Here is a 25,190-nt window from a genome sequence, read left to right on the forward strand (position 1 = left end):
GGTAATTGCTGTTGGTATAGATAGACTCATCTCCGAAATTACGAGAAAGAGCAAGAAAATGTCAAATGAAAGCGCAATACTAGGTTCAAAAGCATTTAAATTCAAGAGCTCAACAGCAGGCATAGCAATGAGTCACAAGACGTGCTCAAAACCAAACAAATTGTGCTTTGTTTTCGATGTAAAATAAATAAATAAAGCAGTGCCAAAACATCTGGATGATCTAACTAAAATGTTAACAGATGGTTTTGGTTTCAAAGAAAATTATAGCACTTAGGACCTCATCATGTATCATACTCCAACAGCAGTGGAGGAAAACTGTTTTCAATAATCTGTGACCTGCACAGTGGCACATGAGAACAACCTACAGGTATGATGCTAATGAAATCATGCTAATATCATGTGAGAACACCATGGCAAACCACTTAGCCTGAAAGTCTGTCAATTGACCATATGCATGGAGCGTTCTTTAGTACTTCTGCATAATGATAAGCCAGCTCCTAAACTTCAGCTGAAGCTCATTTTATATGTGCTATATATAGGAGGACACTCTTGAGACTCCTCTACTGCTTAGTTCTGATCAGAAACTGAGAAAAATAATAATTGCAACATCGTAAATAATGATAGCGGTATGAACATTTCATATTATTTAACAACATATCATTTAATCGCAGGAGAGTAAGTTGCCTTCATGGTCATGAACACATTTTTAAAATCTTGTAATATTTTAAAGCCTTTATTATTTTTCGACTCTACAGCTGTGCAAAAAAATTCACTTCAATGATTCACTTTTCATTCATAAAGACGACATGGAAAAAATGTCTTTTCACGGCAAACAACGTCTTTTTAAGATGAAAATGACATAAAATTACCCATATAACCAGAAGATGGCAGTAGAGGATCAATTATTGGCTGCATGCCTATTTTTTCAAGAAGTCTTGCTTTTCGATTTATTATAAAATTACTAGTATAATAAATTGTTGTACTTTTACCGCACTGAAGTATATAGTACAGCAAGTGCATGAAGTCATTAAAATAAATAAAGAAATAAGCTCAGACACAAACAGCCTATAAGGGTGAATTATTTAAATACTTATATATAGTTCACTACAAATGAAATAAGTTAAATATTAATGGTATACGAATTAAATAATGCACTCAGTATGAATTTGAAATATTTTATATAATTTAATAACATCTTTTAAGCTTTATCTTGAACTGTAAAAGCTATTAAATAGCTTATATTTAACCAACACAAACTTGTAACTGCTGTAGTTTTGTTACTCTGAATTTAGTCTGAATCATTTAATGCACAGCTGTTTCCTTGTCATCAGCTTGTCAGATGTTTCGTCCGGTTATTACTGTCAATCATAGCAACTTGCGCATATTTAGCCAATTTATTCATGTAATTTATCGTCTTTGTCATTCTTGAAATGGTATGTATGTACATTTGGTCCTCTTAGACAAACTAAACTTTTCTTTGATTGTGAATGGAATAGAGAAAACAAGCAAAGTACACTCCTATTACGGCACAGTACAGTTGACCGGAAATGACTTAGCTGGTAATCCGTGCATATGGTCAATTAACTTATTATTCTCCCACCAGACCCCATGTCTTCTTTCACCTGGACGCTTCATTGCTACGATACGTGATGGGTGAGGGACACACAAACAATTCAGCTGGTCAGAAGTGACAAGACAGTGAAAATCGCTCCAGCAACTTCTTGACAGGATCGCTACTTGCACACTGAAATCACATCAAAAGGTCAGGCATTGTTCTCGGACATCAATTCGACCAACCGGAAGAATAAGCTGGCTCTTTCAGACAGGTGTTCAAGCTACCATCTCTATACCACAATATCAGATCCAGTTTACTTGTCACTGAGTTAAGGTGGTAAACCACTGCTGCTACAGTTTATAGAGTACTCAATATACCTGCTTTTAAAAATGGTACAACACTTTAGGATGATACTTTAGGAATGCATTTTGATGTAAGCCGTATTTCCTGAGTAAAACACTTTATTTAAGGCTTTATGATTACAACAAAGTTGAAAACGCAGATGGAATCTTGGGATCAAGTCATAAAAAAAGAATGCACTGTAAATGCGCAATATCACAGGATTTCACTATTTAAATATGAATTCTGCATGTTTTGTGGGTCTCTGTATGTATGAATGAATGAATGAATGGCGCAGATGCATGGTTTTCTTTACTTCACACATAGCCTACTAAAGCATGCTTGATGCTTGCGCTGTTTTCAGCCTCTGCCGCCTCAATATAGGAGTACATGAATACATAAATAATCTCTAGAACTGCTGTGAGTCACTTCATGAGCATTTTACTTTTGAGAAAAACCATTGTCATATTATATGCAAACAGAAACAGAAATGTAAAGGTCTTCACAGCAACCCGTCAAAATAAAAGGTTGGTTTAACTTGACAGAAATATCACTTAATGTAATAAAAGTACTAATAAAAATTTTATTAAAACAATATTTATCAGAAAAATTGTAAATACACAACATAGTATTTCTGAAAAAAAGAAAAAACATATATAATAAATTAATTATAAAATTATAGTGCAATTAACCAGACATGCTTTTGATTAATAAAACTATTAAACTGTAAAATTCAAAGAATTAGATAAAAAATAAAACTGAATTTGAGAAAAATAATAAAACGTATTTCATAGGGCCTTAAACATGTAATTTTTTGTAAACTTTTAAGAAATTGCTGTTAAATTGTGTACGTTTCAAGATTTCGATTAATTAGACATGCTTTTTGATTAAAAAATTTTATGTAACCATTAAAATAGAGTCTAGAAAGATTAAAATGAAAAAAATGGAATCCAGAAAAATTAAAGCAGAATTTGGGAAGAAATAAAACTGATTTTATAGGACCCCATTTATTTCATGTGTATCTTTGTTCTTTAGTTTAGTACTTGCTTCTATGTTCTTATTATTTACAACAAAGATAAAATAACAAAAATGACTATATCATGATATACTAAATTGTTACTGTGAAATAAACTATATCATGAAATAAGATTTGGCTTTATCCAATATAGCAAAGATCTCTACATACCTGTAGGCTCTGCACTTGCTTACCATGGTTTAGTGACACTGGCATGTGATTTGTATTATTTTATTATTTTTTTTAAATACTTTTTTAAATAGATTAAATAACTATAACCTCCATTTGGATTGTCTATTATTCAATTACTTTTCTTGTTGTTCTGTTTTTGTCATAGTATCATAGTATAACAATGTTACATTCATTGTGAAAGTAAAATAAATATGTGCCAGCATATTTATAAAGAATATCTATTATTTACTAGGCACTTCATTTTGTGAGGCGTTGTCTGAAGACTAAAAAAAGCACTTGCGGAAGGTCCTAAAATTGCTATTAGGATATGCTGTTTCAGTAAGGAATGTGAGGTTTGCTTTTCAGTTTCATCTTCCATTTGAATTATCTAGAACTCAGCAGTAACAGATACAAGTGTTTCTGTCCTTGAATCAGAACAGATTAGGCATCAGGGAGGTGATGGAGCTTTCTGAAGGTCACCCCACTCATAAGGGATGGCGTTTTCCCATGCCTCCCCTCCCCCGGTACAACAAAACACATAACAACACAGCCCCATCAACTGTGGCAGGAAGTGGATGAACTCGGAATGCTTTGTTGGGATTGGACAGAATCCCTATGGGATGGCGAAGCAAAGCTGAACCAACATACGCAGAAAGCAGAAGTTCACAGTCAGGGTGTCCCCGCTAATCTGCCGCCGTGAAAACACAATGTGGGGGATCCAGACTCGCATTAACACTAACCTTGCGTCACAGAATGACGTGTTGGCCCCGCAGAGGCTAAAGGGACTTGACACTGTTTATACAAGCAAAGCCTCTGAAATCTGCTAAACACAGGACCAATCCCATTTCCCACAGACCAGACCCTTCCATTGCATTGAAAGCTGTTTGGAGAAAAATTATCGTCTAGCCATCACTAGTATCATTCATAATAACTCAGATAATGAGCACTGAAAGACGCAACCTAACACCTCAGAATATGAGACTGCACTATATTTAGTATCACCATCTGTATCAATTGCATTGGTGTTTGAAAATCAGTTTAATGCTGTAAAAGCATCCTTGCATCTGCTTGCATCATATTCCAAATACACAAATAAGTTTAACAAGATAAACTGCTCCAAAAGCATGTGCCCAAAGGTTTTCCATCTGAAGTGCAGCTAGTCTCACTTAGGCCCGGCTCAACAGATGTGCAGTTCTTACTACGAGCCCTGATGGAACAGCTGTAGGACTTTGGGGACTGAGGACTGCCAAAGGCGAGTTTGACCAATAGGTCTGTCATCTGTATTTGGTCTCTCCCAAGTCCACATGCAAGAGAGCCCTTGGAGACACTGGGAACGTGACCAAGAACAGCTCCCGAGTCTCTGAGGGAGTAGTGAGCCAACAAAATATAACACTACAGGCCAACCAGAATTTCCTGTTTGGCTTTGGTTTTAGGTGGCCGTTTCTTTAAGCTTCTGTTCAAATGTGCTTGTTAAAGCTAACATAATGTCCCAATAAAAAGCAGATAAGGGAGAACTGCCTTAGGATAGCAAATCAGATTCGGATAACGCTTTCCAACTTGTACTACCTGACACTGGCTCTGGATGAGAGTAGTGCCAGAGAGGATACAGAGGGATAGGGTTTAAAGCAGAGCCAGAAAATGAGGTATGACCCACCACTCACACCGGCTCTAAAATCTGATGGGATGCCCTACATTCAAAGCTGCTGACAATTAGCAAAACTTATGGAAGAGATTCAGCCAGATGAGAAGTGGCAAACTGCAAGGCAGCATCCCAGAGGGTCGTGCCAGAGACCCAGTGAGCAAGCTTGCTTCCTGGAGGTTGCTCCAGGGAGCAGAAGGCGCAGATTTTCCACGACTCTTCATCCCTCACGCCTCTCCCAGCGAGCTGGCACCTGGCGTCGTACCTTCCGCTCCTGGAACCTGCGGTTGCTAAGCACAAGTTAATTCACCCAGGGCTTCTGGAGTTCTGCTTCCACTCAATGAGCATCAGTCACAGCGGCATTATCAAGCTAGAATCACACAAACACACTCAACAGGGCAGTTTATACAACGGGAGAGAGATAACGACATAAAGAGAGTGGTCATTACTGACAGACACTAGAAATGAGACATCAGCTTTTGTAATCGAAGGGCCACTAGCTCGAGGAATTGTCTAAAAATATATTTAACTCTCTCGCTCAGGCATCTACTAAGAAGTGTTTTGGAACAGGGTCTGAATAAAAAGTTTAAATATTAATGCTCACCTTGAAATATTTACAAGTATGTTCAGCTTGGTAATCTGAAGCCGTTTGGTGATATTTTTGTCATCTAGAACAATAGAGTTCTGAATTTGGTGAAAAAAGTGATGTTCCATCATTAGCCCATTCCTCGGCTCCGCATCAGTGTGCACCAACACGCCCACACAAGTACGGCAAAAAAGGCCGAACCTAAATCACGCTTGATGCGAGGTTTGTCTTGTTTGCATTGTGCAGACTCAGATGGAGCCCTTGCCTTGCAAGTGAACTCACCCACATCCTTGCTCAAGGCTTTTACAAAGATTTTTGCATGGACTGAAATCAAAAGTTGACTTTGTGACCTAATGTCAACATATTCACCTGTTGGCACCTATTTGAGCAACAGGAGAAGAAAGGGTTACAACTATTACACGAGACCAATCGGGAACCAGAGGAGTGTTATAAACCACAGCACAGAAAGGGAGGAAGGGAGAGGGAAAGCGAGAGTGATGAGAAAGGTGGGAGGGTAGAGAGAGAGAGAGCGAGAAGAGGAGGAGGAGAGAAATGAGTAGGTAGGGCATTTTGAAAGCACTGAGCGTAGGGATGGATGAGAGAGAGAGAGAGAAAGACTAGAGAGAAGGAAAGGAGCAGATCTCTAAGCGAGATGCATGGCACTACATCCTACAACATCTGACTTCCCTGCCCCCCCTGACAGGCAAAAGAAGCGCTTTTGCAGAAAGGCAGATAGAGGAAGACAGCCAGACTCATCCCTTCAGATAAGCATGTCCTTTATTACTCGCCCTGGCATGGCTCTACTCAAACTGGGAAATATATGGGCTACCAGGTCACTCACTCTGATGGCAGCAACAAGAGGTAAAAAGCTTCAAGTTTCTGTACTCTCACAACTGGAGCATCTGCTCAAAGGAAATGCATGCTTTTCCACACAAGCCATAACTTTAGAGATCTGACAACTTTTACTGTTTAAAATACATAAAATACTGTGCATCGTTGCGACCAATATATTCAGCACTGTGCTGCAGACAGGAATATGAATTGATTCAACAACTGTTTTGAAGAAAAACTGCGCTGTCTTGTTTTGATGCTTGCACTGCGAGAAAATAGATGCATGCTGTTATTTTGATGCGTATCCGCCACAGTAACTGACACATTTAACTCAATTAATGTATGTGGAAAGAGCAAGACTGAGTAATCGAAAGCCATCCAACCCATTATCCTCTTAAGGGAAAGATGATGTGAGCGCTCTTGTCGCTATTACAGCTTCTGGCTAGTGCTAAAAGCTGCCTTCCAGCTCAGAAAAACAGAGAAAGAGTGAGAGAGTATTCTGCTTCACATATATGGAGTATTGCCCATGTAAGTATGGTGTGGGAGTACTGCAAACCTGCTCTGCAAACAACCACTCACAGTCGCTGTGGGAGTCCATTATTTCTTAGGAACATGAGTTTAATGAGTTGGGCTTAAGTAATCACACAAGAGACACCGTCAAAGACAAAAAGTTGACTTTGACTGGGGTTAATTCTGAAAGAGTGCTGCAAGGTCTTGGAACAACCAGAAACCATTGATTGTTGACAAATAATAAGACTTACTTGTGTAAAATGGCTTATATGAATGCTAAGAAGATGCCACTGTCCTGTAGAGATTTTCCAAGGTCATGTATGACTTGGGTCGAAAGACAAAAACAATTCTAACTCTCACTTTTTTGCACCTATCAGCAGACAGAGTGTGAAACTACTGAGGATGGAGCTTCCCTTCCGGTGCCCCACATGAACACTGTGAAAAAGAGAGGGTAAATATATGCCACACAATGCACCGGCCTGACTACCTCCTTCCCTCTGGAAACCTGTGACCTTGTTGTGATTACTGTGTACTGCTGTCTACCTGCCCGGTCTCCTGGAGCTATATTGTGGCACAGCAAGTGGGAGTGTGATTTACTCAGGTGGAATACGAGGGGCTGTGGACTATATAGTGAGGAGGGAATGCCAGTCTTGACCTGTCACACTGAGGGAGATTAATTTCTTCACATGGTTCGGAAAGTCTTGGAATAAACAATGAAAAGAGAGGACTTTTGCAAGGATGGGGCATGGTGCTGTCCCTGACCGTTTCTGTAAGATCTGTTTGACCAACACAAAGGACAAAAGGCTAAAGACAGGCCTGAATACAACACAGCTTTCATGTCAGGACCACGTGGATATTACAATGCACAAACCCTTCCCACGCTCTGAAAAGGAAGAGCAGAGTGTTTCCATCTCCCACATCCTCCCACAGAAATCTGAGGATGCAAGGGAACGAGGTATGAGCTGTTTAGACAGTGTTTAATCAACCCTACGGAGAGGTGTTTGAGGAAACCGGGGTGTCCTCACTTGTTCAGTCTGTGCCATGCTCGGGCTGAGGACAGCCTTGGCTGATGCGTTTGTTAAATATTAGCTCAATCAAAAAACTAAAAAAAGCACACAACGGAGCAGGTACATAACAGAATGGCATTGAAGGAGCAAAGGACACTGCTGAGATAAAGAGGCGTTGGAGTATGGTTGGCGTCTATGACAACTTGCCAACACATCAACGCTTTGGTTGCATTTCCTACACAAGCTCCTAAAGAGGACAGTGAACACAAGGGAGGGGTGAGTTTCGTTAGTCTACGCACATCTTTTTATGTGCATGTGCAGATAAATGTTTCATCCTTTTTACTGTGGTCCTTTCCATTCACATTCTTGCCATGCCATGGAAATGCTTCTCAGAAACACATCTACATTTAAGCAGTTTAATCTTTATGTCTAAGTAATAAAGGCACCCAATGAATATGTTAAAACACCCGTCTATCTTTCTGCACGTGTAGGAGAATGCATACCCCTCCTGTGCTGGGATTCCAGGCCATCATGAGCAACGTCACTGTCCTCGATAACGTCGAACCTCTTGACTTCGAAATGGACCTGGACACTCCTTACCCTGTCAGCTTCCAGGTGTCTCTAACAGGTTTCCTCATGTTGGAAATCGTGCTGGGTCTCAGTAGCAACCTGACTGTGCTGGCTCTCTACTGTATGAAGTCAAACCTGGTGAGCTCTGTCAGCAACATCGTAACCATGAACCTTCACGTGCTGGATGTGCTGGTTTGCGTGGGCTGCATCCCACTTACGATTGTGGTGGTGCTACTGCCACTGGAGGGCAACAGTGCACTCATTTGCTGCTTTCATGAGGCCTGTGTGTCCTTTGCTAGTGTGGCTACGGCTGCCAACGTCCTGGCCATCACACTAGACCGCTATGACATCTCAGTTCGGCCTGCAAACCGAGTTCTGACAATGGGACGAGCGGTGGCCTTATTAGGGTCCATTTGGGCTTTATCGTTCTTTAGCTTTCTGGTACCCTTCATAGAAGAGGGTTTCTTTAGCCAGGCAGGTAACGAAAGGAATCAGACAGAGGGGGAGGACCCTTCAAACCAATACTACACTGAATTGGGCCTCTACTATCACCTGTTGGCGCAGATCCCAATCTTCTTCTTCACTGCCGTGGTCATGCTGGTTACTTACTACAAGATTCTGCAGGCGCTCAACATCCGCATTGGCACACGTTTCCATTCGGCTCCCAAGAAGAAACCGAGAAAGAAAAAGACCATCTCTATGACTTCCACTCAGCCTGAGTCCACCGATGCCTCACAGAGCAGCGCAGGCAGGAATCCACCATTGGGTATGCGTACCTCCGTGTCCGTGATCATAGCCCTCCGTAGGGCAGTCAAACGGCACAGGGAACGGCGTGAACGACAAAAGAGGGTTTTTCGCATGTCACTTCTTATCATCTCCACCTTCCTGCTTTGCTGGACACCCATCACTGTGCTCAACACGGTTATCCTAAGTGCAGGGCCAAGCAACTTCACTGTGCGTCTCAGACTGGGCTTCCTGGTCATGGCTTATGGAACCACTATTTTTCACCCGCTGCTCTATGCCTTCACTCGGCAGAAATTTCAGAAGGTTCTAAAGAGTAAAATGAAGAAGCGTGTGGTGTCAGTTGTAGAGGCTGACCCTATGCCCAATAACGTGGTCATCCACAACTCGTGGATTGACCCAAAGAGGAACAAAAAAGTGACTTTTGAGGAGACGGAGGTCAGGCAGAAATGCCTCTCGTCAGAGGATGTGGAATGAGCTACTGAGCCAATTTAAGGCTAATATCCTCATCAGGTACAGAATGGTTAAAAAGGGAAACCACTAATCCAAAGCAGTAATGAATTTAAGTGTATTACTTGTACAGCACCTCAAGAGGAATAATTTATTATTATTTATTGTAACGGTGACTATTGTAGACGTCATAGACGGTAAAGTGTAAATACTGCATGTGCTTTCTTGAAGTGGTCCTAGAGATTGTACATACATAGTCAAGTAAAGTATAAACCACAAATGTAAAAAGTAGAAAATGATGCTCCTGGGTTGTTCATTTGCATTAAATACCCCCCCCCAAAACAGCTTTTGAAGTAGTTTGAAGTGGTTATACGTTTTTGTTCTCTTTCTGCTTCTGCCAGCTCAGTTTTTACTGGTGCAAAACATAAGACAAACAAACACTGTTAAGAATTCACACTATGAGTTTCATTAAGTGGACATTACTTGCCCTCTACCCTGCAACAAAAGGAACAAGATGGCTGTATTACTCAGGTCAACAAGTCACAGGGTGCACTTACAAAGCGAGGTCTGCTTTCTTTCAAAATCACTTGCACGGCCAGTTGGCATAAAAATCAAATCTTTTTATAGGGATGAGGGAGGTGGTATGCCGCATATCGTCCAATAAAGCCGCTGGAGTACGAAGTGGATGGGGAGTGTCAATGAAAAGGTGTTGATTCTAAATACTTGACCTTGTGAGACCCATTGAGCCGATGGTGTTTGATTATGGGTTAGACTGGATTAGAGGGTGATAACTGTATCTTTTGGCAAGATACAAAAATAATCACCCCTTGCATTGCAGCAATGAAAGGTCACACACTGTTCAGTTTGAGAGGCAAAGTCATGCCACTAATTTAAGGTTAATTCCTTACTGGGCTGACATGTTCAGTTTCAGGAATAGATGCAAATGGTGTTCGATGATAGCTTTGCATTTATAAAATGCATTTATAATCAATTTGTGATGTGAATGTTGAATGTGTCAAGGGAGTATCTAAGGTTAGTAAATAGAGGTGTAAAAATCTTAAGGAGTCAGCGAGGCTACATTTGACTCCACCTTAGAGCGCTTAAATGCTTATTGAATATACTTTATCAAATTAAACCGCACTAAAAAAAAGTTCACACACTAAATCTTTTAGCTCATGCTGGTGCAAAACGATTATATGCACAGGTGCTGCCAGCACCCAAAGTGCATCTCAGTTGGGTAGGCTTTAAACCTAAATATTACTAATGTTCAGCTCAATGTTTAGTTTATCTATAGATAGGGTCAGAGCTAGGGCAGCTGATACATATTTAGCTGATGAACAAGAGAAAGTGGGAGCTGAAGTGCATGATTGATGCATGTTTTTTTGGAGTATAAGTTTCTCAAAACAGTGAGTTACTGTAATAAAACCTACGCAGTGTGACAAATCTGTCCATGCGTCAACGCTGTACCCGAGTCCCAGCTATCATGAGGCTCTATGCGTTAATATCAAGAGGAAAATGGTAACATTTAGTTTAGATATACTCCCAGACAAGAACTCACGTGGCAAATTCTAAGAGCCCTTTAAGCCAATTGTGTGTCCTTATATACAACAGATCATAGCTGTTACCCTGTGATGAGTTGACCGAAGGTTTGAGGTTGGCCATGAATGGAGGCTTTATTGTTTCGCTGTAAACAAGCTGTATAGACACTTCTGAGAGGCATGTGGGGGAAAAAACAAATCATAATTGCAAGCAACAGGCTTTTTGCCAGTATTATGGGCTGCCAAAACTGGGACGGCTCTGCTTACAAGTTGCGTTCAGGGTCTGAAAACATCCAAAGTCACATTAGCACTAAAGCAAAGTACTGTTTCATTGTTATTGCCAATAAAAAGATGTTAAGAATGATGAACTGCCTGGTATTGCTACTATTACATGTATCTTGATTCAGACCCTGATTAGTCGGTTAGCCTCTTTTTTTGCTGGTTTGTTTGTTTGATGCAACACCAACCACAAACTTAATGCTCCTAGAAGAAAAAACAAAGATCTAATCTTTTTTGAGCAGCACCCAAGAGTCAAATGCTCTCCCTGTTGGTTTCCATCAGGGTAAATGTTACTTATTTTGTCCTCTGGTAAACATGCAATAATCTTCTGTAGCCTCTAAAGTGCAATACTAAATGCAAAAATATGACATTTTGGCAGAATACGAAAAATCTTCATTGTGTTCAAAAGTTTTGTTCAGGGCCTTAATGCATAATTTTTTCCTTCTGAAGCATCAGTGAATGTTTGAATCTTCTGTAATAGTTGCATATGAGTCACTCAGTTGTGCTCAGTGTGAAAAGATGGATCTCAAAATCATATAGTCATTGTTGGAAAGGGTTCAAATACAGAAAAAAAATATGAAAAACCACAGAATTTGTGGGACCTAAAGGACTTTTCTGAAGTACAGCGGGAAGTTTAACTGTTCAGGACAAAAAACAGAGATATCATCTTTTTTGAGCAGCACCCAAAAGTCAAATGCTCTCCCTGTTGGTTCCCATATCCACAGCCTGTGGTTTAACCATAAAGTAGGTTGCATCACATCCATGTCTTTAAAATCTAGTTAATTGGAGCATGCTTACCATTCCACTGTCTGTTTTCGTTTACTCAATCTATTCCTTTTACCTTGCTACACTGATCTTGACATTGACATGTCACTCATTTATTCCCAGAGGAGTGAGTCACTGAGTCCATGTCCTGTGATTGACATCCCATCTTCATTTGACAGACAGGTGCAGTTGTAGAAAACAAACAGAATTAAATCCCGTGGACTGAATGTTCGATATATATCTGTATACTACACTGAAAGCCATTCATTTGCTTGGTAAATTTAGGCAGGATACTATGAGCGCTCAATGCTACTAAGCATATTTAATACTGTATACCTAGTATGCAATATTGGTCAAAAGTTTACATACACCTTGCAGAATCTGCAAAATGTTAATTATTAGGCTCTTACAAAAAGCATGTTATTTTTGTATTTAGTACTGACCTGAATAAGTTCACAACTATTACAGAAGTTTCAAATTCTCACTGATGCTTCAGAAGGAAAAACGATAAATTAAGAGCCGGTGGGGTGAAAACGTTTTGAATTTGAAGATCAGGGTAAATTTAACTTATTTTGTCCTCTGGGAAACATGCAAGTATCTTCTGTAGCTCTGAAGTGCAATACTAAAAGAAAAAATATGAGATTTAGGCAAAATATGAAAAATGTACCCATCTTCATTCTGTTCAAAAGTTTTCACCCCCAGGCTCTTAATGCATCATTTTTCCTTCTGAAGCATCAGTGAGTGTTTGAACCTTCTGTGATAGTTGCATACGAGTCCCTCAGTTGTCCTCAGTGTGAAACGATGGATCTCAAAATCATACAGTCATTGTTGGAAAGGGTTCAAATACAGAAAAATGCTGAAAAAAACCCACATAATTTGTGGTACTTAAAGGACTTTTCTGAAGTACAGCGGGCATTTTAAGTGTTCAGAACAAAAAAAAAAGGGGACTCATGAACTATCACTGAATAAAAACAAACAGGGTCATTTTTAATAAAAAAAGAACATGCATTTTTCATGATCCCTCTTACTAAAATAACTAACATTTTGCCCATTCTGCAAGGTGTATGTAAACGTTTGACTTCATTCACTCATAAATAGACATATAAGTGTCTCCCAAACAGATTGCAGCCTGCCGTTCACCTTTCTTCCTGTCAATTCTCAGCTCTTGAAATTTATCTGACTTTGATTTCCTCTCCCCAATATAGCCCCATTCCTTCGGTTTGCCCATGATATCCCACTCAAATCATCTCATTACGGCTGACAGCAGTCACACACGTGTCCTCCACCAATCAAAACACCTCCATCTCCGTCCATCACCCCAGTCAATCTTCCCCTTAAGCCATTTAGAGTTCTCCTTCAGCTGTTCATCAATCCATCTGGCCGGCCATCCGTACCTTACGTCGCTGGGAAAGGCTTCATAAATCATGTTAGCAAGATGGTGTGCTGCCATTATTGTGTTAGGACCGGCATAATTCAGAGCTATTTCAGGCATATGCTTTGCGTTCGTGGTGAGATTAACCGAGGAAATAACAAACGGCTTGCAAAGTTAATGACAAAGAAGAGTGTTACAACATACGATCAACCCTACACTGGAACAGTGATGTCTCAGGAAACAGGAAAGCGATTTGTCAATTAAAACTTCAAGGGTTCATTATCATTTACTGATTGCCTTGTTTACAATCCAATAACATGATGCTATCAGCAGTTCTGTGAACTCTCAAGCTCGACCCAATCACTGCTCAACTGCACCTCGTCGGGTTTCTTGTAACAGCGTCTGAGAACAGCGTGCACTCGCCAGAGACAGACTTCAAAACAAAGAAAGCAGTTTAATTGCTTCTACAGTTTCAGGGCTGCATCCTGCTGTATTTGAAAAAAAACAAAAAAAAACAAAACAGAGATGACGTCTGTGATCTAGCATGTACCGTAAAACACTGTCAAAACCCACAGACAAAAAGCTTTCCTTGTAAGGCAGTGTGTTTTTAAACAAGTTGCCTAATGGGAGATTTGTTAGACAGCTTTCTACGCTGGATGCCAGAGAGGCGCATATACAGATAATGATATCATAACAAACCCTGGCTGTTCATGTTATACCTTGAGGGGGTGGAGGAAAAGCATAAAAGCTGAGCATCCAGTGCAAAAAAAAAGGACAGGTGCTGTTAGAGCAGCGTAATTGTCTCGTCTTGGATGGTGACGCTAATGCAAAGATATCTCTGTATTCCATTAGCTGGGTGAGACGAATCCAAATATGACCCTCTCTTTGACGTGATAAATAATTCAATGGATGGAAAACATATTACTGAATCATATTGTGTCAAGAAGAGAATAAGACCACAGCTCCGTTCCAAATTCTAGTCTGTTGCCTTTTAAGGAATCTCATAACCGAACTCTAACAGGAAGCAGAGCTTACGCAAGCGGTAAATGCAAAAATCAGCATGCCCTCCGTACGCACAATGGGACTGTCCGCCTGCATTGATTTAGCTTCACTTGAAAACAATATGCAAATAGAAACCGGGAAAAAGTACCTTGCTGATCTTCACTGGAATTTATCCCACAGGGCCTGGGACTCAATAATGAAGCATGTGTTTACTGTGTCACACAAACTTGGAATAAAAGCACGCTGAATTTGCATTGCGCTATTTATCTGTCCGTATGACATCTAGGCAAATGTGCAAATTAAAGGTCAACAGAGTTATGAGTCAATATGAATCTGATGTAACAGCCATTAAACCCATGTTCGAAAACAAGTTTTACATTTCAGATAATGTCTACAACCACATGAATTCCAGACAATAGTATGCCAATGGTCTAAAATTAAACAGGATTGTCAACATGGGAAAAAAAACCCCAACAATTTTAATTTGATGCATCGTGAAAAGTGCTCACTGCAAAAAAAAGGCTTATCTTACTTTTTTCTCATTTCTAGTCAAATATCTACAAATTCTTAAATTAAGATGCATTTACTATATATGCAAAATGACATAAGATATTTAGCCTTGTTTTAAGCAAAATGCACTTAATTTATTTTTCCCCCTGGAAACTAGTAAAATCAGATACTGTTACTCATTTTAAGCAAACTGCACTTAATTTAGTTTTTCAAGGCTAAATATCTTGAATCTATGTCATTTCGCTTATCTAGTAAATGCATCTTTGTTTAAGAATTGATAGATATTTTGACAAGAAACAAGACAAAATACTAAGTAAGATGTGTGCTAAGTAAGTGCTTTTTATATGCTACCATTCAAACCGTTCAAATCTTTGAACAGTAAGATTTGTAATGTTTTTTAAAGAAGTCTCTCACCAAACCTGCATTTATTTGATCCAAAGTACAGCAAAACTGTAACATTTTTAAATATTTTACTATTTAAAATAATTGTTTTCTATTTGAATTTGTCAAAAATGTAATTTATTCCTGTGATCAAAGCTAAATTTTCAGCATCATTACCGATACTGCTGAATCGCTGTTCAATAAACATTTTCTAGTCTTATTATTATTTTAAACATTTAAAACATTTTTTTTTCAGGATTCTTTGAAAGATCCAAAGGTCAGTATTTATCTGAAATAAAAAACTTGGTGGATTTATTTGGGAGGAAAGAAATGATAGAAATTAATAGTTTTGTTTATCAAGGATGCTTTAAATTGATCAAGAGTGATGATAAAGAAGTTTATAATATTATTTCAGATAAATTCTGTTCTTCTGAACTTTCTATTCATCAAAGAAACCTGAAAAAAATCTGCTCAGCTGTTTTCAACATCATAATAATAAATGTTTTTGAACAGCAAATCAGAATATTAGAATGATTTCTGAAGGATCGTGTGACACTGAAGACTGGAGTAATGATGCTAAAAAGTCAGCTTTGCAATCACAGGAATAAATAACATTTAAAAATATATTCAAATAGAAAACAGTTATTTTAAATAGTAAAAATATTTCACATTTTTTATCAAATAAATGCTGGCTTGGTGAGTACAAGAGACTAGAAATCTTACTGTTTTTTGACTGGTGGTGCATGACATGAGAAAGTCTGAGCTCTGACATCACCAATACAACCTGGAGCATGCAATAAGAAAGTAAATGGGGTCAACTTTGATTTCCCGTCTACTTTAAGCTCTGTGAGATTATAATGTAGTCGGGTGAGGTCACTACTGGAACTAAAGTCACTTGTAAACGTTACTCGCTATTCGGGTCAGACGTTTAATCAAGGGGGTTTCAATGAAGCATAACCTAAAATATCCCCAAAGCAGGTCAGACAATTTGAGAACCAGTTTCAGACAGTCCTCGCACCTGCGTTGCAAACTCAGCAAAACATTTAGGCCACAAGAACGGGGCTGACCTGGAAACAGTACAAGCCATTTACAAAAAAAGTGGAGGATGCTGTAGCTTTTGAATTATTGCCATTAGTGGGATATAAACAGAAAAAAAGCGCAACATTGCCAAGTGCTCGGAAAACCAAATCCTATATGTGAGCCTGGACCACAAAACCAGTCTTAAGTAGCATGAGTATATTTGTAGCAATAGCCAAATATACATTGCGTGGGTCAAAATTATCGATTTTTTTTTTATGCCAAAAATCATTAGGTTACTAAGTAAAGATCATGTTCCATGAAGACATTTTGTAAATTTCCTACATTTTTGCAACGTTGAGTAACAGACATATCTCCATGAATCCTTTCATAAACAAAGTGCGGAGAGAGTAAATAGGAAATTGATTGTGCAGTGTAAAGAACTTCGCTGGTTATAGTGAAACTTTGTGAGATTGTGATGAACTAAGATGGGTGACAGCTTTTAACCATCTTTAAGAGAGTTTGATACTGATTTAATACAACAGTTAAACAAACTAAGTTATTATTAAGAGACGTACATTGTTTGACTATAACACTACTGCCCGATTTTGCTCTATTTCGTCGTCAAAAATAGTCTAAAACAAGTCACAACAGAGCCGCTGCGCATCTCCAATCAAAAACAGCGGTGTTTGGTTTATGAATGGACGTGCATTTTTAAACGAATCTAGTGAGTCAATGATTCAATTTCCCATTCATAAAGACAGTCACTTGCTTTATTCCTGAATGAATCAGCCGTTCGAATGAATCAAATGAATGAATGATTCTGTAGTTAAATCAACGAGATTTGGAAGATTTAGTTTCATTTTTAAAGTATCTTTTAAGTCAACTCATTTAATATTTCTGTATTCAAAATGTTATATTTAAAACATTAATCTCAACATGAATTTATGATTTTGATTGCACTCATGCCACCTCTGAGGCTCATTAAACATTAAAATACACCTACAAGCCACTTTTGTGTTCTTCTGTGCCACCTCTGTAGTACAAATTAATTTTGTTAATACTGATTTCATTTGATTGGTAACTTATTCTTATCCCATTTGGTTTTATTCTAATGTTTTAATTAGAACTTTTAAAAAAGATTATATGCTTTTAATAAAGTTAGAAAATGCCATTACCACGGTAAAAATTCCCCTTTAAATCACTTTAAGGTTCTTCAGACCATTTGCAAAAATTGTTCTGTTAAAAACCATTCACTGGGGAGCTCACAATGGTTCTTCTATGGCTTTACTGTGAAAACCACCCTTAGAAGCTTTATTTTTAAAAGTGTTACACCAACTTGTTTTCTGATTACTCATCATGGACGTGATACAACCCAATAAAGTGTTGCCACTCGTGCAGAGTGCCCCATTATGAATAAATGTTTTGAAGGACATTAGAGATGAGTAAAGTAGATGCTCATCGTGATAGGTCACTCACCCAGCTCGTTGAGGCTTTGGGCAGCTTTGGTGATCTCTCTGCTGCCCCCCTGCAGTTGCCCTTGCAGCCGTTTGCTCAGGTACAGGATGCGAATAATCCTTCTTAATAGGTCACACGCCACCTGCCAGACAGAAAAAGATAAGACTTCTCATTCATGTGTTCATCAAATGTGACCCTGTACTACAAAACCAGTCAGAAGGATACTTTTTTTTAAAACTGCGATTTATGCATCATCTGAAAGCTGAATGAAAAAGCTTTCCATTGATGTATGGTTTGTTAAGGCAACTATTTGAAAATCTGAAATGTGAGGGTGCAAAAAAATCTACAAATTGAGAAAATCGCTTTTAAAGTTGTCCAAATGGAAGCCTTAGCAATGCATATTACAAATCAAAAATTAAATTTTCATATATTTATAGCAGAAAACTTACAAAATATCTTCATGAAACATGATCTTTACTTAATATCCTAATGATTTTTGGCATAAAAGAAAAATTGATCATTTTGACCCATACAATGTATCGTTGGCTATTGCTACAAATATACCAGTGCAACTTATAATAACATAATGACATATGGGCCTATGATAGCCAGCTCAAGCAAATATCAATGATAAGGTAATGACAATGACAATGATGTCCACATTATGATAAAGTTAAAACCTCTATCTAAAAATGGTTTGATAGCTCACCCTAAAATAAAAATGCCACTATAGAAGTCAATGGCTACACTGAAAAAATGACTTTCTTACTTAGATTTTATGTCATGTTTCCAGCCAAAATATCTAAGAATTCTTAAATCAACGAGGATTGTCTTGACAAGTAATCAAAATCTTGTTTTCAGAAAAAAAAAACAAGTCAAAATTAAGTGAGTTTTTGCTTAGAACAAGCTAAATAATCTGCCAATGAGGTAAGCAAAAAAATCTTATTTCAAACAGAAAATAAAATTATTTTTCTTACATCATTGGCAGATATGTTTCAAGCAAAAATGCACTTAATTCTGACGTTTTTTTTTCTTCCTGAAAACAAGAAAATAATTTTTACTCATCTAGAAAATCTTCTTGTTTTAAGAATTCTTAGATATTTTGGCTGGAAAAAAGACTATGAGTCTTACTATCAATAGCATTTTTTTTTGTAATGTACCAGAGACTTAAAATGGATGATAGAAAGACATTAATCAAGACTTGAGGGCCTTTAAAAAAAAAAAAAAAACATCTAATTCGGATAACAGCATCATTTATTTTCGCACAAATCTTTGTTAAGACTCTGAATTAATTTGTAAGTGTGCTTTAATCAATTTTAGATTAATTTAATCAAGGAGAAGGATGTGCATTATCTTATATGCTTTTGTAACACTAGAGTATGCTTTAGTATCAATTAATTTTTTAATTTTGCATTTCACACACGTTAAAATACTACAAGCAGGCATGAATAAAACTTTAGTTCACCCCCTGACAGCAAAAAGACACTGGATTATAAAAGACACTGCTTGTAAACCAGTGCATTTGTGGTTAAAACATGCAACTGAGCCACACGTTCAGTATAGTGCTGCGACGATCGAGCCTGTGGGCAGACAGCAGGTGGACGAAGGACTTGTAGAGGGCACTCTTTTTTGGGTTTCAGCGAATAGGTGCTGCTTAACTGTCCCAAAGGTACGTGCATCTGATTTTGTGTGTGTCTGAGACTGATGGTTTTGTCCTGGGGACAGAACGTCAGATATTATGACCGAAAAATTACAAATGGATAAGAGGGAAAAAGATTCTGCTGTGTCTCCATCGTCAGGTCTGGTTTTATTCTTACGAGGAATAAAAATAAATTAAAATGTGTTGCTAAAGGCAAGGACAGTACTGACCCAGACACAAAGACAACATGGAATGAACCAAGTCCTGCACTTCTGAATCTATTTGTGCCACAAAACCAGTTTAAGTAGCATGGGTATATTTTATAGCAATTGCCAAAAATACATTGCATGGGTAAAAATGATTGATTTTTCCTTCATGCCAAAAATCATTAGGATATTAAGATCATGTTCCATGAAGATATTTAGTACATTTCCTTCTGTGTGTGTATATATATATATATATATATATGTGTATGTGTATGTGTATGTGTGTGTGTGTGTGTGTGTGTGTGTGTAAAAAAATAGATAATAGAATAAAAAAAATGAAGTTCTTAGCAATGCATGTTACTAATCAAAAATTAGGTTGATATAGATATATATCTATATCAACCTAATTTTTGATTAGTAACATGCATTGCTAAGAACTTCATTTGGACTTTAAAGGTGATTTTTTTCAATTAAAAATATCAATTTCAAAAAATGTACCTTTATGAATGATTTTGTGGTCAAGGGTCACATATAGTTAAGCAATAAAATACTTAATAAACTACACAACTACAAATAATCTATCAGATTTATATTTTTGTCTAATAACTGATAGATAAACAAGTTTAAGCAATGAAACCACACTGACATATCTTCAGACAAGAATTAACTATATAATAAATAAACATTTTTTTTTACTGAATGGTAGTTTATATAAATCTTAAATCAGCTTGAGAAGTCACACTCTAACTTACAGGGTAAAGATACTCCATAAGTTAAAAATCTTGTTTTTACTTACAGTACATGTGACCCTGGACCACAAAACCTCTCTTAATTAGCCATAAGTAGCACAGGTATATTTGTAGCAATAGGCAAAAATACATTGTAGTCAAAATTATCTATTTTTCTTTTATGCCAATATAGGCTTTTAAGAAAAGATCATGTTCCATGAAGATATTTAGTAAATTTTCTACCGTAAATATACCAAAACTTAATTTTTGATTGCTAAAAACTTCATTTGGACAAATTTAAAGGCGGTTTTCTCAATTAAAAAAAAAAAAAAAAATCTCAATTTAAAATAAATTGACCTTTATCATTGATTTTGTGGTGACTATTATTATAGTCAAACAGTGAAATACTACAACTGAAAAATATAGTATATTGTATTTTTTTTGTTTAATTTTAAAGCAATAAAACCACACTGATATATCTTCAGACAAGAATTAACTATTTAATAAATAATCATTTTAATTTATTGAATGGCAGTTTATATCCATGAAGATATTTTGTAAATTTCCAACAGTAAATATATCAAAACTTAAATTTTGATTAGTAATAGGCATTGCACAGAACTTCATTTGGACAAATTTAAAGGCAATTTTCTTAATATTTAGATTTATTTGCACCCTCAGACTTTGAAATAGTTGTATCTCAGCCATTGGAAAAGTTATTTATTTAGGTTTTAGATGATGCATAAATCTCAATTTCAAAAAAACTGACCCTTATGACTGGTTTTGTGTTCCAGGGTCACATATTATTGTGGGGAAAAAATACTATGACAACATGTCCTGGCCTCCTTTACATATGCATTTTCTGTGTATAGCTGCATGCAAAACCATGATCAAAGCACTGAAGGATCATCATGGAGTTTGTGATGGTGTTATGCTGATTAGCAAACACAAATATGCAAACGTGTAGCTACACTTCGATAAAGCTGCACAAGAAAAGGAGCAGAAGGGGGTTTTGAGAGTAAAGGGGAGAATTTCATAACCACAGCTGTATTTCATTCATATTTAATAACAATTCCCAAAAGCCACTAAGAACCTGGATGGAGGACCCTGTAAATCCACAAGATGTGTCGAGCGGGACAGCTATGGGTATTCACGTGTGTGACTGATAGAGTGTGAGAGAGACCCTTTCTTTCCAGGGTCCAAATTGACTTTTATTGATTTTCTGCAGACTTGAAGCTTCACTCATGATGACATCATGTGAACCGAGGGCAGAAAGCGAACATGATAAAAGCGTGCACTCTTCTTGCCTTGCAACATTCAGCAGAGAAGCAAAGGTTTTATTATTCCACAGGTGCACTAATAACTTCCTTCAGACAAAATAGATGTTTTGAACTTTTTTTTTTTTTTTACCATGACAATACATAGTGACCACATTTGTCAGGTTACATAAAGAACAAAAAGTAGAGTAAAAGTAGACCATACATACTTCAAAAATATGGAATATGGCACCCAGGCACCATAGCTGTTTTTTCTTTGCTAATTAAACTTGACATAAATTAATTTAAGGTCACTATGAACTGCCACTGGGAAAAAAGCTTCATAAAGACTAAATCTTAAACACTGCACAAAGATACTAGTTTTTCTATTATTCTACTCCTTTAAGAGATATAAGAGGTCACTCTATTACATTCTTAAAAGATTTCTGAAAGATTTTACTTTTATTTATTTTATTTTTTAGATATAATATTTTGAAAACATGTTTTTTTATTTATTTATTTTGCTTTTTTATTTTTTAGATGTGTTAAAAAATGAAAATCTATATTTTTATTTATTCATTTATTTGTTTGTTTGGGTTTTTTGGGATGTGAAGCACAAATCAATATCCACTCTGCCAGAAAGATTTTCTTTTTCTCTGTGTGCATTTCTTTTTTTCCCCCCATGCTTGGTGTATTACAGAATCTGTCTTGACTGCAAACAATTGTGAAGGCATGGTTGCATCTATCTCAGATGTCGAGCCAATAAACATGGAAATCAAGCCTCTGAGCGAGCGCGCGCAGTGTTTGTAAAGCAGGACAATGAGGAAATAATAGTTCTGCAGAATGCCTCTGCTGGAATATCCACGGAGAGAAAGATATGAGATGACAGAAGCAGATGTAAAAGCAATAAAATAACCTGCAAGCGGGCGAGCTGGGCTGTCCGTGCCACAATCTTATTGTAAGGGTCAACGATTTTGGTCCTTATCCTGACGAGAGAAATCAGAAATGCATAAATAAAATACCACAAAGTTATCTGATTAATTGGTGCATGCAATTTTTAATTTATAGTGCACAAATTGCACATTTTCTGATATCTATTAATCATGCATGTGTACATCACTTTTTTTAAAAACATGCAATGTCTTCAATTGAGTCATTTACCTGTCCACAGCACTCTGGAGAGCTGCAATCCTGGTCTGCATCATTTGTAAGACACCTAGAAGCAAAAACACCCATAAATTCCTTGTATAGAAAGAGCTAAACTACATGCGCTGTGCAAGAATTTGAGATGTGACAAGGGATCCCCCTGGTGGACAGCTGCAATTGAGAGGTGCAGCTCAATAAATAAGCTTTCCATTGATATACTGGACAATATTTGGCCGAGACACAACTGCATTTGAAAATCTGCAACCTGAGGGTGCAAATAAAACAGAATACTAAGAAAATCGCCCTTAAAGTTGCCCAAATTAAGTTCTTAGCAATGCATATTACTAACCAAAAATTAAGGTTTGATTTATTTACGTTAGGAAATTTACTAAATATCTTCATGGAACATGATCTTTAATTAATATCCTAATTATTTTGGCATAAAAGAAAAACTGATCATTTTGATGCATGCAATGTATTTTTGGCTATTGCTACAAATATACTTGTACTACTTAAGACTGGTTTTGTGGTCCAGGGTCACATTCGTAAAGCACTTTTCACAATACATGTGATGAAATGATGTCTTTACAGAAAATGCATTTTTCTCTTTACAATTAAGAGTAATCTCAAAGAGTAATGTCAAAATAATGTCCATGCATACAGATCATGTGGTTGAATGAATGCATCAAAGGTATGATTACAAGTCGTGCTGATAACAATTGCAATATAAGCAATATTTGGCAGTTTTGTATGTTGATTTAGAGTTAGCGTCACTAAAAAAAATGTGTTTTAACATTTTATTAACCCAAATTATAATGAAGAGACAACTATAGGCAAATTGTAGATTATAGCCCTGAAAACTGAGGAAAACTATTTGTAAATGTACATGAAGGGGAAAAAAGTTGCACACTGCAATTTTTATAAATACTTCAAATGCCATTTTTATATGCTTGCATGAAATAGCTATTTCTTACATCTTAAATGAACCATCATGCAGATAAAAATTGTTTGGGAACTAACATTATAAGATTGCATAAAGTTACGGCATCTCATGATTGTGATCTTAAAATGTGAAGCAGGAAATTAAATATTACCTTCAAGAGATTCAGTCCCTGTTGCCTGAGCTAGTAGATCCTCATGTCTGGCCACAACCTGTGACCAAAAACAAAACAAAATATTGGTATACAAATTACAATGTGTTAAAATATGTGGCTTTTTAATGTTCGTGTAGTTTCCAGTGCTTAGAGACAGGCTATAAAGCAGCAAGGGGCTTTCTAAATTCATAGAAATGATCCTAACAGACACTACCAGTCAAAAGTTTTTGAACAGTAAGATTTTTAATTTTTTAAAGAATTCTGCTCACCAAGTCTGCATTTATTTGATCCAAACTACAGCAAAAACAGTACAATTTTGAAATGTTTTTACTATTTAAAATAACTGCTTAACACTTCAATATATAGTAAAGTATAATTTATTTCTGTGATTTGAAAGCTACTTTTTCAGCATCATTACTCCAGACTTCAGTGTCACATGATCCTTCAGAAATCGTTCTAATATGCTGATTTGCTATTTAAGAAACATTTATGACAATTACCCATATTTAAAACAGTCAAATACTTTTTTTAACTATTTGATGAATAGAGAGATCCAAAGATCAGCATTTATCTGTAATAAATAATATAAAATAAAAAGCTTTTGTAACATTATACCATATCATTAAAAAGCTTGGAGTCAGTATTGTATTTTTGTTGTATTTTATTTATTTAATTATTTCAAAATAAATGATAAAAATTAATACTTTTATTTAGCAAGGATGCTTTAAATTGATCAAAAGTGATGATAAAGACATTTATAATGTTACAAAATATTTCTATTTCTTCTGAACTGTCTATTCATCAAAGAAACCTGAAAAAAATATACTCGGCTGTTTTCAACATAATAATAATAATAATAATAATAATAATAATAATAATAAATGTATTCGGAGCAGCAAATCAGAATACTAGAAGTTGAAATAATGAGTAATGATGTTAAAAATTCAGCTTTGAACTCACAAATAAATTACATTTAAAAATATATTCAAATAGAAAACAGTTATTTTAAAAAACTAAAATATTTCACAATATAACTGCTTTGGATCAAATAAATGCAGGCCCGGTGAGCGGAAAAGAAATATAATTTACTGCTCAAAAACTTTTGACTGGTAGTGAATCTTTTTAAAGCAGTTTCCAGTGCTTAGAGACAGTCTATAAAGCACTATGGCACTTTCTAAAAAATTTAGACATAATCCTAATATAGATCTGCATTGAAACTTGCTCATCTTGACAGGTGTGACTCACCTGAAAGTGCAACTCTTTGTCTAGTTGACTGATGCCCTCTGCCAGCTTTGCCAGCTGCTCAGCAATGACAGCATGATGAATGGCTTGAGCAGTGTATGTCTTCACATCGAAATCCTCTTTGAGGAAATCAACATAGCAAT

At 36.8% G+C, this 25,190-nt stretch overlaps 2 protein-coding genes across 2 annotated transcripts in view; one reads left to right on the plus strand and one right to left on the minus strand.

Moving 5' to 3' along the window:
• Window positions 1–25,190, minus strand: part of LOC141333441 (conserved oligomeric Golgi complex subunit 5-like) — a 104,885-nt gene that overhangs the window by 79,457 nt on the left and 238 nt on the right. Inside the window, exons 2-6 of the mRNA XM_073838457.1 lie at window positions 25,051–25,190; window positions 23,806–23,863; window positions 22,727–22,781; window positions 22,482–22,551; window positions 17,758–17,878 (exon numbers count right to left, since the gene is read on the minus strand). Of these exons, the coding sequence (XP_073694558.1) occupies window positions 17,758–17,878; window positions 22,482–22,551; window positions 22,727–22,781; window positions 23,806–23,863; window positions 25,051–25,190 (444 nt within the window). The remainder of the gene's footprint in view (window positions 1–17,757; window positions 17,879–22,481; window positions 22,552–22,726; window positions 22,782–23,805; window positions 23,864–25,050) is intronic.
• Window positions 5,861–9,644, plus strand: LOC141333332 (G-protein coupled receptor 22). The gene is made up of 3 exons (XM_073838313.1): window positions 5,861–6,166; window positions 7,024–7,929; window positions 8,145–9,644. The coding sequence occupies exon 3, from the start codon at window positions 8,149–8,151 to the stop codon at window positions 9,439–9,441; it is 1,293 nt and encodes a 430-aa protein (XP_073694414.1). The 5' UTR covers window positions 5,861–6,166; window positions 7,024–7,929; window positions 8,145–8,148; the 3' UTR covers window positions 9,442–9,644.

This window comes from Garra rufa, chromosome 4 (genome assembly GCF_049309525.1).
Source record: "Garra rufa chromosome 4, GarRuf1.0, whole genome shotgun sequence".
Lineage (NCBI taxonomy): Eukaryota > Metazoa > Chordata > Actinopteri > Cypriniformes > Cyprinidae > Garra > Garra rufa.